The sequence below is a fragment of the Platalea leucorodia genome, assembly GCF_965183815.1.
Source record: "Platalea leucorodia genome assembly, chromosome: 6".
Classification (NCBI taxonomy): Eukaryota; Metazoa; Chordata; class Aves; order Pelecaniformes; family Threskiornithidae; genus Platalea; species Platalea leucorodia.
Window position 1 is genome coordinate 35,590,970 of NC_138828.1, and position 16,460 is coordinate 35,607,429.

The 16,460-nt window shown below is 36.5% G+C and overlaps 1 protein-coding gene across 2 annotated transcripts in view; it reads right to left on the reverse strand.

Annotated features, from left to right (window-relative positions):
- Positions 1-16,460, reverse strand: part of CCSER1 (coiled-coil serine rich protein 1) — a gene marked incomplete at both ends in the record, with an annotated part of 644,165 nt that overhangs the window by 427,149 nt on the left and 200,556 nt on the right. For both annotated transcript variants that reach the window (XM_082314793.1, XM_082314794.1), the window contains one exon: positions 4,625-4,835. In XM_082314793.1, the coding sequence (XP_082170919.1) occupies positions 4,625-4,835 (211 nt within the window). The remainder of the gene's footprint in view (positions 1-4,624; positions 4,836-16,460) is intronic.

The window sequence follows — 16,460 nt, forward strand, 5'->3', positions numbered from 1 at the left end:
AGAGACCCTCTCTTGGCAGGCACCAAACCAAAACCATATGAGTTCTCCTCATGTGTCTCTGCCCAAAATGTTCTACCAATGATTTCAGCAAAGGCAAAGCCCTTAAATGTCCTCTCAATTAGCCAGCCTTTGACATTGCCTCAGTTAGCTGTAACTCAAACCATAAAAAAGTTAATAGATGGAAATAATTTCAGTCTCATCTGGAAGAGTACAGGAAAGCCCATATATTGTTTGGGAAATAGGCATTATATATTCATTATTGTTGATAGTAGTAAGTGAGGAAGAAGCTACAGTCTAATTTTTATAAGCTCATTGACTATATGCAATCAATTAGTGGCCAGAAATGTAATAAAACATAGAAAGTATAGCACAGCATATGGAGGAGAAAAGATGACACAGATTCTGAGCTGAAGACCAGTCAAGAGCAGAAAGGCCTGTCTGAAGTCAGAAAGTGAAGAATCCATTTCTTAGGAGATGATGAACATACCAATTTCATCCATCCGGCTCCCCCCCCCCCCCCTTTTTTTTTTTTAATTAGAGGATTTATTACTGAGAAAAAGGTCAACACTAAGTAGACTTTGAGGAAAGAAACCCAGTTCAATAAACATCAGTGAGATGGAGAGAATAGGGAGACCAAGAACTACTTGTAAATCACAGACAAGCTACATGACAGCTTGTATTGTGTTATATGCTGAAGTGGCTTTCATCAAGATGCCTGTCCTGCTAATCTCTGGTAATGCCTTCTCATGCAACTCTGCAGCCCACAAGTCTTGATTACTCCATTTATTGCAGATTTGCTTGTCAGAAACGGAACATCCACGAGAAAAAGCTGCAGAACAGATTCAGACATACTTTCTGGACAGACTTCTGGTGGATCACCGAGTTTACTCATGTGCCAGGGTCCTCCAGACTATCTTCAGCTTTGTTCAATGAGGTTCATAGAATCATAGAATAATTTGGGTTGGAAGGGACCTTTAAAGGTCATCTAGTCCAACCCCACCCTGCAATGAACAACACATTAGGGGACAATCTGCCTTCTGAGACTTGCATGGCCAAAGCTATAAAGAATTATTAGTAGGCATTTTCAAGGCTTTTTCACTGCAAGTGAAATGGTAATTAATTCTCTTAATTGAACGATCATTCATTAGTCTTTTACTAAATACATTACCTAATAACATTCTCAATCTTGCAAGTTACTGCCATGTCTTCAATTTCCCTTTTCATGATAAGACTAATAACAAGCTAAACTCACAGCTTTATAAATCTGCAGCACAGTACAGCATATATTGTATGTAGTTTTTCCATTTAGATTCTTCAATTACAAGCAACTGCAACAAAAAAAAATAGCAGATTGTACTAACTAGTATTACATTTTGGCAGATCATAATTAAATTGTTCCTTGGAAGCAGTGCTCAGTGCTTAAGAAGAAGGATTATATTGAATAACGGGGCTAATATTTTAACTCGATTAACATGTTGCTTTTCAATAAAGAGGTGTACACTACTGTAATTTCTTCTTCTATGGGTAACATCAGCAATAAAACAGAAATACTGCAGCTGTTTTTCTGATAACTTATGTGTAATTTTTCCTATGTAGATTGTATGCTTTGTATATTTTTTAAAGTGGATGAAAACATGTGACACACTATTATTTTTATAAATAAATATACTTATTTTATACTGTTATAGGCATAAAGTATTTCACTTCTATACCATATAAGCCTGCCAGAGACTATGTTGACTACATCTAAAAATACATGAATGTTCCATGGTAAGGAAAGAATTTTTCATTTATGTCTTTTAATTCTGTACCGTTGAGAGTTTGATTTATAATATTGGTTGGGGCGGAAGTGATTTTTGGATGAAGAAATTACATCTAGTTACAATGGAAGCAGGGTACCTTCTCCATGGAAACTGCCTGCCAAATATGCTCGGATGACTTATTTATCAGATTCTTCAACACAATATTTCAATTTGATGGAATTATATTTTCCTGGAATCTTTCACTAATAATTTAAAAGTGACATAAATGTATAAATGTCTGTATTTCTGAAGATAATCAAGTTGTGTCATTCTAATATCAATTTGTAATATATTTCAAGGTCATCTTCTCTTTGGTTGTTCAAACTAGCTACTTATGTTCTTTTGACTCATATTCCAGTTCTGGTTTAATACCTAATATTTCAATGTGTTTTAAAGACTGAATATTTTGTTGTTACTGCTCTTTCACTCTCCTGCAATTATAGCATGGACGATGCCCACTGTATAGTGGATGGGTTTGTTAACTCTCTATGAGATATGAAAACTGTGTAGTTTAACAATGACCTTGAAAAGTAACTTTTTGTTTCAAGAATTAAGTATGTGTATTTATATCAGTAGAACTGGAATACTGCATTACATATCAAACAGCTATTTCTCAAATGGGGCTACACTCCCATACCATTTTACAGCATTCTCCATATCTTTTCTATCACTGATAGATACAAGTTGCTCATTAAAAACCAAAATGCAAATAATAACTCAAGGTAGCAAAAGTTCTCGATAATCATTAGATTGGTCATTTCATTCCAGCTATGCAAGAGTTTTGTTTAGCTGTGTACTAGAACAATGTGTACTACTTCCAGGATATTCCATCTCAAAGGTGCTGCAGAACAGGGAGGTAAATTACAGCACATATATGTTATATATGCATCACATATAATATCCAACTGTAGAATTAGAAAAAGGCCATTCTGATTTCATAAGGAAGGCAAGACAAAAAGAAAAGGACAGAATCACACCATGTTACTGTCAGATGGGGAGATGGAAATTATATGGTACAAAGGAACAAGTAAATAAGACAATGATTAAGATGAAAAAATAAAATCAATATGAGTGACATGAGGAGGTATTAGTAACTGGACATGAAATTCCAGTGAGTCGCTTGTGTTCCTCTTGTGAAGATCATCTGGTGAATGTTTTTAAAGATAAAGTACTGTAAGGTACAACATATCTCCATATAGAAGATCACTGTAGTTTAATGGAACTTGGTAAGTTAAAAGTAAAATTCTTACAGTTACCATCATGGCAAGAAAGAACTTTTCTGAGCAAAACATAGAATTATTCACACTAGAAACAACAGAGCATGCTGCTAATGTTACCAGCTGAATGTTACAACTGCTATGCCATGTAATATTATAATTCTCATTATTTATTTCCATATATAATAGTGATACAAATCCTTCTCAGTGGACAAGAACCTTTAAATTCACTTTATATTCTGACATTACATAAGCAGGAAGTGATGAAGAATTAATGATTTCAATTCTGGATTCAGCAAAACAGAAGTCCATTAAGAAGCCCAATAGCATACATAAAGCTTCTAGTGAACTGTAGGAAACTGGGAGGAATGAGGCTTGCGATCCAGCAAAAACATGCGATTTAGGAGGACTAGCAGATAACTATCATGGCTAAACCTTTGACAAACCTTCTCAGACAGAACAACAATTGGTTGAATTTAGATACAGATGATCAAGAAGTGAGCAGTAAAGAAAACAAACTTGCCAAAGCCTTATTTTGGTATTTAAATGTCTCCATTAAGTGACCAGCACTTCATCATACAATGAAGTCGCAACAAGGGAAATTCTGATTATATCTTAGGGAAAAAAATTACAATGATGTAGTCAAATATTGGAAATGTTGCCCAGAAATGATGTGGAAACTCCATTAAGGTACAAAAAACTTAATTGGCAAGGATCTGAGCAACCTGTTGTAAGGTGGCCTTGATTTGAGTAGAGGGGTTGAACCGCCAGAAAGCCCTCTGAACCTAAATTATTCTGTAATTCTATGAACTATATAGATAAAAAACAATCAAACAAAATTATTTTTCTTTTAGATCTCAAATAAGACGCACGCTGCAGTTCACTAAAACGAAGATGAACACTTGTCAAAAATGCATCTGAGTCAAAGCTCCACAGCTGGAAAGTGTCAAAAAAAAAAAAAAAAACACAACACCAAACTCAACCCAATAATAATTTGATTTCTTCTAAAATCCTGAAGGGAACTGGATGCAAAAGAAAATTTTCAAATCAACACCAGCAATCCATGGGGGAAGGAGGAGAATATAGCACAACAGGTCAAGCCAGGACTCTTGAAATTGTTAGAATGGCCTAAGAAATCTGATTTCAGCCATCATTTACAAACTCAAGCTAGTAACCTTTAATTTTAGTACTGTTACTTAGGAGAACCTCTTTTTTCTTTGCATCTCTCCTCTGAATAAATTGCACGTGACTTCATACTGATTAACAAATGTAGTAAGAAAACTGAAAAACTCTAAAACACTAGAGGAAAACAATACAACACATTCTGATCTAAAGCAGTTCATTTCCCCTGCCCTCTTTTTGGTAAAAGCTCAAAAGAAGCTTTATATTCTGCACACCAAGATGGCAGTATCAGTTAAATTCTGCTGTAGTATAAACTTTCTGACCTCCACCATGTTGAGGCACTACTATTTATACTTCCGCATCAATTCCATATATTCAAGACGTATTAAAAGACATCAAGTCCATAAACTTTTCTGACCCTTTTCTGCTGCTTAGCTCATTAATGCTGAAAGCTATTAATTTAACAAACGAGTGGGTGATTACCTCTTGAAGAACCCTCTTCATTTTCAGAAGCAATGTCTTTACAGCTGTGCAGTCTTGCAGCATCAATCTGAAGGGCAAAGATTCAATTCCTCCGCCTTCTTCCAGACCAGTAAAAGGCCACTCCATGGATGGGCTGCCAGCCAGCTGGCTAACACGAGGGTACCTGGCCTCTCCTTGGTCTACGTCCTTCGACAGCTTCAGAGATAGGTTCCTTACAAGAGAAAACAAAGATCAACACTGAAATATGAAAAAGAACTCAATAACTTTTGGGTTTTAGTTCCTTGAATTTAAAGACACATCACACATTCACTTTTTGAGCTTGCTAGCATGAATGGCCTTTATAATGTACATGTAGCCATGTCATGTTAGCATTAAGATACACATTTATAAATGTACCATTTTCTACAGGAATTGAAACCATGATCTATCCCACGCCCTTCAAAAGAAAGCCATTTTCTTAAAACAAAATATCCTATGGGAAAAACTGCTATGGGTCTATTTTATTTCAGTTCAGCTTTATGAAAAAATGAATCTGTCATGCACTTTCAAAAGTTAAATCACATTCTTCCATATGCTTTGACTTAGAACTCAAGAAGACAAGAAAACTGCCAAAGAAAATACTCCCTTCTGGGCTGGCCCAGTGACCTAAGATGAACTTGCCATTCTATAAAATGGAATTTTAAATTTAATTAATTTGTATTCACTCTGAAGTTTAGTTACCATTGAAGCTATTTAAGCAGAACATGAAACAAAACAACATTAAGTTGTAGCTGAGAATCCATTCAAGACAATAGAAAGATTCGGAAAGATTTTGATGAAATTTGGAAGTAACGGAATACCGTTATTTTGCTGCATACATACTATCTTCCTTTAATATCAGAGCAAGATATCTATAAGACTGTGCCATGCTGGAGCAAGTCCAGCAAAGACCAACAGGATGGTGAGGGGGCTGGAGTGTGCAGTAAATGAGGAGAGGCCAAGAGAGCCAGTTTTGCTCAGTCTTCTAAAGAGAAGGCGAAGGGAATCTCATTGCTGACCAGAGCAACGTCCCCACTGGGAGGGTGCAGAGATGATGGAGCCAGGCTATCCTTAGGGATGCACAGCAATAGGATGAAAGGCAATGGAGAGAAGCTGGAATACAGGAAATTGTGACCAGATATAAGAACTTTATTTATTTACTTACTTATTACCATGAGGGTGGTCAAACAAAGTAACAGGGGCTCAGAGATGCTATGGGACAGCCATCCTTGGACATATTCACAACATGATGGGGCAAGCCCCTGAGTAACCTGCTCTAATTGAACCTGCTTTGAGCAAGGGCTTGGAACAGAGACCTGCAGAGGTCCCTTCCCACCTGTGTGATTCTATAATCTAGAGTTCATAGATTCAATCAGCCACAATCAGCCAGAAGTTTAATAGTAGAAACATAATTTTTAGAGATTACTTGACGTTTTGGTGGAACTGAATGTAACTAAAAACACTAAGGATATTTCTGGCATGAAAGCATTCACAACTTTAATGTTGCACCTATTTTCTCTTCAATCAGCAGGGAAAAAGGACAAATCTGAAAGGAGAATAAATCTGAGAATGTGTCTGCACTATGCAATAGTGGTATATTAATTACTACTAGATTACAAAACTGTTGTAACAGCAATGCATGACATCCATATTCATACTAAATTAATTCACTACAATTAAAGATGTTAGTGTAAGTGGTGAAGAAAATGACAATTATTATTCATTTAATGTATAGTTCCAATTTTCTGTTCCATTTGAATTTTCATGCAACACAAAACTGATTCTGAATTTTAAGCATGGCCATATTTTGGGAGGACAAAGAATATTTTTCCATGTGAAATTTTCCTTAGTTAACTTTGGTTTCATCGGAACCACATACAAAAAGGAATTAATGTGATTTCTCAAGACAAGCAATTCCCAATGTCATACTAAGAAGCTGGAAATGAGGCTACTAGAATTATCTTTTATGGATGGTTCATTTTTATATTTTGCAAGCTATGTAATGTGCAGTAGAGGCAACGTGTTACATCAAGAAAGGCACCACAGAGATCACAGATACGGATAGATGCTCCTGATGGCCAATGGAACTAAAATTTTCTAATCCAGGCTTTTCAACACTCTCATAAAACAATGAAACTTGTCTGTTTTAATTTTTAAATACATTGAAACAACATGGTGAGTAGGATATTTTGCATCCTTTAAAATAATAATCTGAGGTAGACAGTAAAGGTGCTTTTGACTGAAGGATATTAAGCCACTGCTGATTCAAAGCCCTTATTAAAGAAGCCTAACGTATAAATCATGCAAAGAAAAAACAACTTTTAACTGAAGTTTCATAACATAGGCCACTTTTAAGGGTTTATAAAAGAAGCCATATTCAAACTATTGGAATCTACACTTGATTAAGATTTATGTAGCCAGAAAAACACATTATTTAAATTGAGTAAGATGAAACAAGGTCCTCTTTTTTCCTGCAAAGTGCCTGCAGGCTGGGAGACGAATTATTCCTTAGAATAGTCTGCATGTTCACTTTGCAAGTCCCACCAAAGTTTGATCTTCCTCATGGTCCTGAAGAGGCATTTCACGCGTGTAACATCCTGACACTGAGAAAGGACTAACTGAAGATGTAATGCCTCCCAGAATGAGTCTTTTATAGCACTTTATCAAGGAGAAGGACCTGGCATCAACAGCAATACCCTGCTGCCCCAGTGATGAGGAAACAAGTAGAACTTGGAGAACTCTCATCCTCTCTTACATGGAAGAGACACAGTGTTTATGTGTAAGCTATAAATGTACTGGAAATACAGCAAATCTTAATTTCAACTGAAGAAAACACCTTCAATGACTTCAGTGGGCTTTATGTTGACATCACACTGCTCAACACACAAAATTACTGTCTTTTCAAATACAGAACCTTGTACTAAAGCATGAAAAGCACCATAATAACATATCACCACTCATGGTCATAAGAGTTAAAAACCTAATTCAACTGCTACTGGAAAATGGCAACTCAGAGTTGGTATACAGTGAGCATTCAGATTGTATAGTACTTCCGAACTATCTGAAAAGAATATAACTGATCTGTGACAGAAAAACTCTTCACTGTCTCATACAACTCCTTCTATTCGCTGCAGAAAAAAAGCTCATTTTACGTTCCTTCCAGAACTGACATTTCATCAAGGTCATTATTAACAATGTCCAGGTGGTCTATTACAGTGTTATTATGGTAATCCACTGCAATTCATCTCAAAGCAGCAGTAGAGATTTAGCAAGGAAAAAAGAAGTTCTTTGTAAAATTAGAAGTTTCCCCTTACTAGTAAAACACCTCTTTGCCTCTGAAGTTGAAAAAAGGGCTGGTTCCTCAATTGGTAGTGCAGGAGCTCCTTACAGATGGCCAGCCCCCTCCACATTCCAAAGATGTGTTTATTGTAATAAAAACATCTCACAGGGAAATGTTATCTGTGACAAACTTCTGAAACTGTGGATAAAAAGCCTCAAAAGGTCTACTTTAATGACTAAAGACAATGTATTTCATTTAAATGACAATATTAATTCTATAATATTATCAACATAAAATATTTCAGAAAAGTAATTTGGTCACTTTTAAATATATGGCTCCTGTCCGAGCTCTAAATTTGCCTGACATACACACACACTTAGGCTATGTCCCTACTTTAATAAAACCATACCTGAAAATGTTCCTGGGCACTGGAAGTCAGTCAGTGTTAAAGCACTTCTGAAATGGCTTGACCCAATGCAGCTATCACTCTTTCAAATAGTTCCCTGGCGTGGTTTTGTTGTCAGTACAGGCAAATTGGATGGGACTGCTCCATTCTGGAGGACGTCAGTGGTGCAGATGTGCACTAAAGAACCATCCCATGTAGATGTTACCTCAAATCTCTCAGGATGGCTATGGAGCCATGAAGCTCCAAGCTTGAGATGTGAAACCCAGCCAGACTCCTAGGCAAGGGAAGAGCCAGCCTGTTTCAAAAGGTCTGAGAAGAACTGCATATGCAGTGGCAAATCACAGCTGAGAAGAGCGGTAGGAAGCTGCTCTTAATTTTCTCCCAGGTATTACAGACTTCATTTCCCAGATGACAAGTGGTTCTCATATTCGGTTTGACAAAGATCAGACAAAGTCTGACAGATGGCATACTTAAAACTCTGCTCAGTCCTCTAGATCAATGTCATAGGGAAACAGGGTAATTCAGGTTGCTCAAGTGGTGTCAACCAAAAGCCTGTGGAATACTACACAGCTGCCTGCTACATCTAAGGGGACCACAAATGACAACAGAGAAAAGCAAGCTTAACGTCAGTAGAATTACTGCTATCATGAAGCCTGAAAATCCACAGAAAATTTGTCACAAATTTGTAAATGTTAAATAGGGTGAAAACCTGTGCTGTGATGGTACTTTGGGCCTGCTGGTTTGTTTCCATTTTATCTGGACATATCCACTGAACACCATGAATATATTTCCTCATTTCTAATGGATACAAAAATCAGAAGCTGCAACATCCACGTTTAGCCAAATGGTAGTGCCATTAAGACAGAGTTCTGTTTCAAAAGCAATCTTTATTGAAATAGTGGGATATCATTAAAATAATCAATCAGTGACTTTTAGCATTTTAATAGCCTCCATAAATCCAATGCAACTGCATGTTAACTAACTGAGGAAGAGACACAATTGTGCAGCTTCTTTCAAAGCTTCTTTCCCTTAAGAAAGCAGAACAAGAACAACTTTCTTATTCCAAAACATCTTTGAAGGGTTTTATGGGGGGGGAAGACCCAAAGATTTGCAACTTGAGCTACTTTGAGTTATTTTTCCCTTCTACTAATCCTCAGATCAATGATTTGAAGATGTTATGGTAATTTGAACTTAACTTACATAAAGATCTCCAGATTGTGTGGAGTTTAATCTTCTTAGTTTTTACCAGCAGTGCTCAAAATGTTGCTATAGCAGAATTAGCCTAAACTAATACAATTGGTCCCATAGAGTCTGCACTTCTTGATACCAGCTTAACAGAAGAGAAGCCACGTAATGCTGTGGGCATCAGGAAGGCTCTGCAAGCAGAGTAAAAGACCCCAGCCTCTATGGGAAGAGCTGAGCATAGCTGCTTTCTTCCCTGAGGGCGTATCTTCTAAAGCAGGGACTTAGAAAAAGCCTTATATCACTTATTTTCAGTGTGTAAGTCTGCAACTGTATGTGTATATATTCACATATAAATACATCATTTATATATATATACATTTTTATACATGTATAGTTATAAAATTCATACACACACATATATACATGTATATAAATTTGATCTTCAGAAATATTTCAGCAACAATCCTCTCTTATTTGTTCATAACTTGGCCCACCAGGAAACATACGTCCTTTTACACTAGCTCCAGAGAGAGGGTGTATCAAAAATGATCCCGAAATTGTCTTGCATAAAAATTGGGATAGCCTTCAATCCACATTTTTTATTCCCATCCAGAACTTTCTTTTTTTCTCATCAACAGCAAATAGCTGAAAGGGATCTTTTTTTAGAAAAATCACCAATTACTGTTTTGAGAAAGGTCCCCTAGTTGTGGACCATATAGGACATAAAAGAGCAATTACTTCTGATTTTTAGAGAAAAATCTGCCTACCTCAAACACTTCCAAAATTCAGTTCAAAGCACTCTGTGGGTCTCTTACAATGATGTACATTACAGTCAAGTTCTACAGTCATCCCAGACGGAATCTTAATCTCCGAGTAATCTCTTACTAATCTCACTTAGTAAGTGACATGTTCTATCCCAAACAGTTTACAACTGAAATATATGGACACATTTTGGAAAAAAGAAAGGCCTTTCCCCATACCTAGCAGAACTGAGGCATAGACTTTTAAAAGCATGTTCCTAAATATTCCAACAGGCATATCAAATAATTTACTGCTAAGCGCCTAAATATTCTCAAGCTTTGGTCAAGGAGGATAAAAATTGCCAAACTCCTCACTCAGTTCTGAAAATGCAGCCTTTGCAATACTGAGAAGTTAAAAAGGTAACCAGAACATAAACACTTGGCTAATTACCCCTATTAGCATTCTTTCACATCAAAATTTATACCTCCCTCTGTCTCACACAATTTCTCAATGTTACTTCTGTTGTAACAGAACGCTTCAAAAGTTATAGAGATGACATCTCAGAATATTAAACCACACTGTGTCATAAGGTACATATTGTTTGACATTTTACAGCTTTTAGAACTATGTATCATTTATTGGTATTCTGATGCTATGATTTTTCAAGGTCAGCCTTTTAGAAAAATGATGTTCGGTATCTGTCACTATTAAACGATGCACCCACACACAAATGTGCACACAAACTCTAATGGCTAGTGCTGCTGTAAGTTAAAAGACTGTCAGCATTTTCCATAATAACTCCTTTTCTTTCAAAGGTTTATATCACAGCCATAAAGATTTCCTTTGGGCTAGAAGCTGGTCATCATGAAATATGGAATCAAATTTAAAAAAAAAAAAAAAAAAAAGCCTTCCATTTTTCAGCTGCTGGTAAAATACAGCTGATAAGGGCATGTCCAGCATTTCTTTCCTTTCTTTAAATTCTACAGGAATTACAGAAACAAGAGCTCTGTTTATATCCCCTGATCTAGCACACAAAAACACTTGAGATTTCAGTCCTTTTCTTCCTCCTGAAATCTATTAGAAAAATTTAAATGTGATACAAATAAGATAATGTAACACCATACAGTAATCAGATAACGTCCAAAAAAATAGGTACTTGGAAAAATAGGTACTTGGAAAAAAAAAAAAATAGGTACTGGTGGGGCTTATTCAATTTCAAGTGGTAACAGTGCAGTAGGAAATAAAGCATTACAGACAAACCAGGAAAAGTAAATGAGGCTGGCTGGGCATTGAGAGGTCGGTAGAGTCTGAGTCTTTCTAATTTTTTTTCCCCCCAAAAAAATTCAGCAGGGGGTCATTCTTGAAACTATTTTACAACTGGTATATAAAATATAAATTGCAGCTTAATTATGCACAAAAGCAAGCAGTAACTTCCATTACATCTCTGGTCAGAATATAAACAAAAGAAGGCTTACCTTTTCTTTGGACAAAGGATAAATCTACCTGCAGTCATTGCAGCCTTTGTAAACACTACGTACTTCTGACAGGACACTGCCTCAGCACAGCTAAAAGCTAAAGGCACTTGGTGTCCTCTCCAAATCTCAATCCAAATGCACTCCACGGAGCTGACCAACTCAGCTGACCCGGGACTAGAACAACAAAATTTTGATCTAATCTATTAAAGAAGACAGGCATTCAAGTGTGCCTAGCTAATTTTACAGTATTGGGGGAAAGGAGAAAAATAAATCTGTTTTGCCACTGTCACCTTCTAGACCAAAACGTTTCTCCTCACCTTTGCTCTCTGCTCTAAATGCTTCAATCTTGCTTTTAGAAATTGTGCAAATGGAACATAAAACTTTCAAGATCTTATGAGGATAAAAAATGTGAAAAAAAGCTGGAAAATCATGATGGATATCGGATACGATGATTGCCTTCCAAGAAGCACAATAAGAGCACTCCTTTCATTCAGTTACGAAACTACTTTCCCTTACTTAAAAACAAATTGCCAAATACTTCCTACTACAGGTCAGCATTTTGTGCTACCGAGGCTTTTCAAAATCATGCTCAAAATTATGTACATCTTAAATGGAAAACAAAACAAAAAAAAAATTAGAGCATTTTCTGTGCCCGATAAGAAGCTACCAAACTGTTAGTATAAGCTTCAGCAGGAAGATAGGTATGTTAACAGGCAAGGTTAAATCCACTAAAAGACAAAAGGACAGCAGGGTTTGCAACAAATATTTGCTTAGTGCCTGGCAGAATTCACAGACATGAGTTAGATAGGTAAGATGGACTTCCAATGAGACCAGAAAATTAAGTGGAAAATTCATACACTTTATAAGGGAGACAAGCCACTCACTTCGATTCCTGTCTGACTTGGTCTTTAAATATTTGGGAAGCACCTAACCACATTATTAGTGTGTAAACGAAGATATTATCTTTTGATGAAGTTATTAACCATTAAGAACACTTCTGTGAAGAAAGCAGGTGATGCATTATACCTCGTGTTGGCTGAGAGGTTCAGCTGAGATGCATCACAGTTAGTTTCACGAGTCTAATTAATATTTACTAAAATACCCAAAGTGGAATACCTTCAGCATTCTGCTTGCTTTCATTAACATCCTAACCCCTACCTGCCTTCATCCTGGGCAGGTGATCCAGGGAACTCTTCCTGGATTGGGTCCAATTACAGAAATGTCCTGGCTTCAGACCATGCCAGGGCCTGAGAACAGACACAGAGATCTAAAGAATCATCCTACAGGTTATCATGCTATAGTCACACACAATCCTCCACTAACAAAAATGCACGTGCCTACAGGGCTGGATGGCAGCTAAATGCCAGGGACTAGAAGGAAGAGGACTAAAACGTCAGGGGAGCTGAGCAGTTAGACTTAAGTGATGCCTATGACAACTGGGTAGTTAAAACTCTGTGAGGGTTCAGAAAATTCCAACTAGTAGTCCTAAAATTTATCATTAGCTCTGTACACTTTCACATAGTCCCCAAAATAATTAGTAATTACAAACACAGCTTTCTGAGTGAAGATAACATTCAATACTCTTTAATGGAATCAACACAATGGACCTTCATTTTGGTGAAACTATATGATTAAACAAGTATATCCCTTCTCATTGCCCTCTTTAACAGCTTAAGAATAATGAGTAGAAAAGAGTTGTGTTTAAATTCAGAGGATACCTTCCACCTACTTTATGTAGGGAATTTGATTAATATGTCAGGAAGAAACTGCAACTTTAAAACCCATCCTATTTCATTATCACATAAAATAGTTGGAACGTAATGTTATTGTTAAAAGAACTTTTATGTTAAATCCTCTTTTATGAGCAATAAATGAAAGCATGTAATGGATTTAGGGACATAATTTATAAAGAAATCCAGAACATACATGTTACTACATATCCATTCTTAAAAGACAGAAATCTACTAGAGGTTTTTTAATGCTTAAATTGGATTCTTCTGTAAGGTTTTTAGGAAACACTATGGAATTAATCTTTTACAAAATTTCCAGTTCCACTGGCAAACATATGAACAGCCACAGTGACTTCAAAAGCCTGATTTAAACAAAAGTAACAAAACAACATGAGAAATCCAGCACCAATGCTAATTAAATACACCAGTTATTTAGTGAAGTTTGCTGATAAAAAAAACTTCATGCAGTTCCTGGCACAGTGGTTGCAAATAGCGTATTTTCTTGCTATCTGAGTACTTGCATATATATGTCTATGTGTGCACATGCATACATATATTTGGTTTATATTATCAAGGAGACTCATAGATTATCCTGAGTCGAAAGGGACCCACAAGGATCATCGAGTCCAACTCCTGACTCTACACAAGGCAACCTAAAAGTTAAACCATATATCTAGAGAAGCTGTTGAACTTGTAAAAAAGAGCCGTGTTTTCAAGTGAGAAGTGAGAAAAAAGTCTTCCTCAGTCCATTCACTGATGTGAAATCTGTTGCTTCATGATTAATGGCTCCTGGCAGACTTCGACGTGAAAGAATATGCATTTTTCCTACAGTTAGATAATATACACTTTCTGGGCTCCAGCCAAAACTGATCGTAACTGAAGTGCATAGAACAGAAGAAATAAAGAAACTTCCTTTTAGAGTAACTGCATAAAAACGACCCAAGAACTGTAGGTCTAACATTTTGAGATAAACTGTTAGCTAGATCTTGTCTATGAAGCATGCCAGGTGCCAGCGTGAAGTAAATAGCTCACGTCCAGATGTATGTCATCTTAAAACATACGTAAGAGACTGGGAGCTTCACAAGCACGAAGTCGTCCCAGGAATCATTCGCCTTCCAGGGGCTGAAAGCCTCCCCTCCTCCCCTGAATGCTGCATAGCTTGATGAATCAACTTACAAAAACTGCCATTGGCATAAATAGAGGCAAATAACTTATTAAGAACAAATCCCAGCTATATATGCAGATGAAAGCTTGTAAGTTGTGGGACCCCTGGGGCATTATTTCCTTGTGAGTGTCCTCTCAAACTACCAGAGGGCTTGTATTCATTCAGACGGGTTTCACTTACAAGGCAGGTGTTGCAATCTGTGCACTCAGATTTTAATTAGTGAAATTAAACCCCTCCAAAAGCACATGCTCAGTTTTTTAAACAAAGGCATTAGAGACCAAACAAAAAGAAAGCAATAAACTAATGTGTAAATTAACCTAATTGCTTTGTTCTTACATGACATAATCAATCATTAAGTGCCACAGCAGAAACCTGTTATTTTATCATATGGTGAAACTAGCCCCTCTACAGGAGATTTCTCTGCCTTTGCCAGTATGGTCTTCAATGTTTTTCTTGATTGTAAATAACCCACTAAAAAATAATCAGCATATTTAGTTTAATTTGACTGAAACACTGCAGTAGTGTTTCTGTACTGCCCTCTTACAGAAGAAAACAGTCCTCCTCCCTCCTTTCCCCCATAACGCTATGCCAACATAAATCTAAAAAATTGGAAAACCGAGGCCAGAGGCAGATGAAAAAGCAATGTTCAGTTTGGTTGACTATGAAGGCTCAAAGCTCAGATCTCTGAATCATATTTAAATCTCTCTAAATATTTATCTGTATGCCAGCACACAGAAGGAAGAAGCATGCTTAAACTTCAAAACTAGCCCTGAGCTGTTTGTTGCTTACAATATTTTTGTGTTCATGCAGCGTTACTTGATACATAAGTGCTCACAAACGATGTCCTATCAGAAGCTGCATTCTCTCTACAATGCCTCATCCCTCTCTTCGCTACCAGGACATTAGGTCCCCTGCCTTTTAACTTTGGTTTTTTTCAGATGGTCACATTAAAATTAGATGTTTATTTCAGTTGTTTACTCTCTGGTTGTTACATTCAGTACTTTGGGGACTCTGTTTGCATTACCTGAATATTTGGAGTTACTGTAATTGCTTCTAGTTTGCAATGCCAGGTTTGTTTAAGGTAGAGAACAACATGATGAGCAGTACTGTGCAAAACTGCAAGTCTAGAAAAGATGCATCTCACTGAAAACATATGGCCCACGATTTGAATTTAATGTCTGATGTATAGGAATTCTTTTGCACTGCACATATTCAAATTTTAAGTAGTAAATAACAGTAATATTCAGAACACAATTTCTTTTAACTTAACAGTACTGTTATAACCTGTACCATTAATTTTTTCAAGTTTGCAACAAATATGATAATGAAAAAACACACTTGAAAATGTTGCTTTAAGGACGTTATTAAAAATTTAGTAAAATTATTAATTTATAATAGAATTCATAGCATTTCTTCTGTGAAACATTGAATGTACATTACATAAAAGAGTAACTGATATTTTTAGTTACCAATTTTGCAAACTCTGTCAGGAGAGCATTAATAACATACAGCCCTAATAACTGTTGGAGTGTGTATTAAAGCTTTCTGTCCAAAGCTCCATCTAGACTGAGATTAAAACTGCACTTGCCAACTCATTTTTTTTTCAAGGCACTTATCAATACCACTCCAGCTTTTGGGATAAGTTGATTTTTTTTTTTTTTTAAATAAGATAAAAGTTGCACAAAATGTCAATTTCTGGCCCACATTGTTGCCAGATACAGCTTGAAACTTTGATCTAAGCACACCCTATGGATTCTGAAAGCAGAAGACAAAGAACTCAAAAGATATACCTGTGCACATATAGACATTGTACAATCTTTGAATTTTAGTATCGCT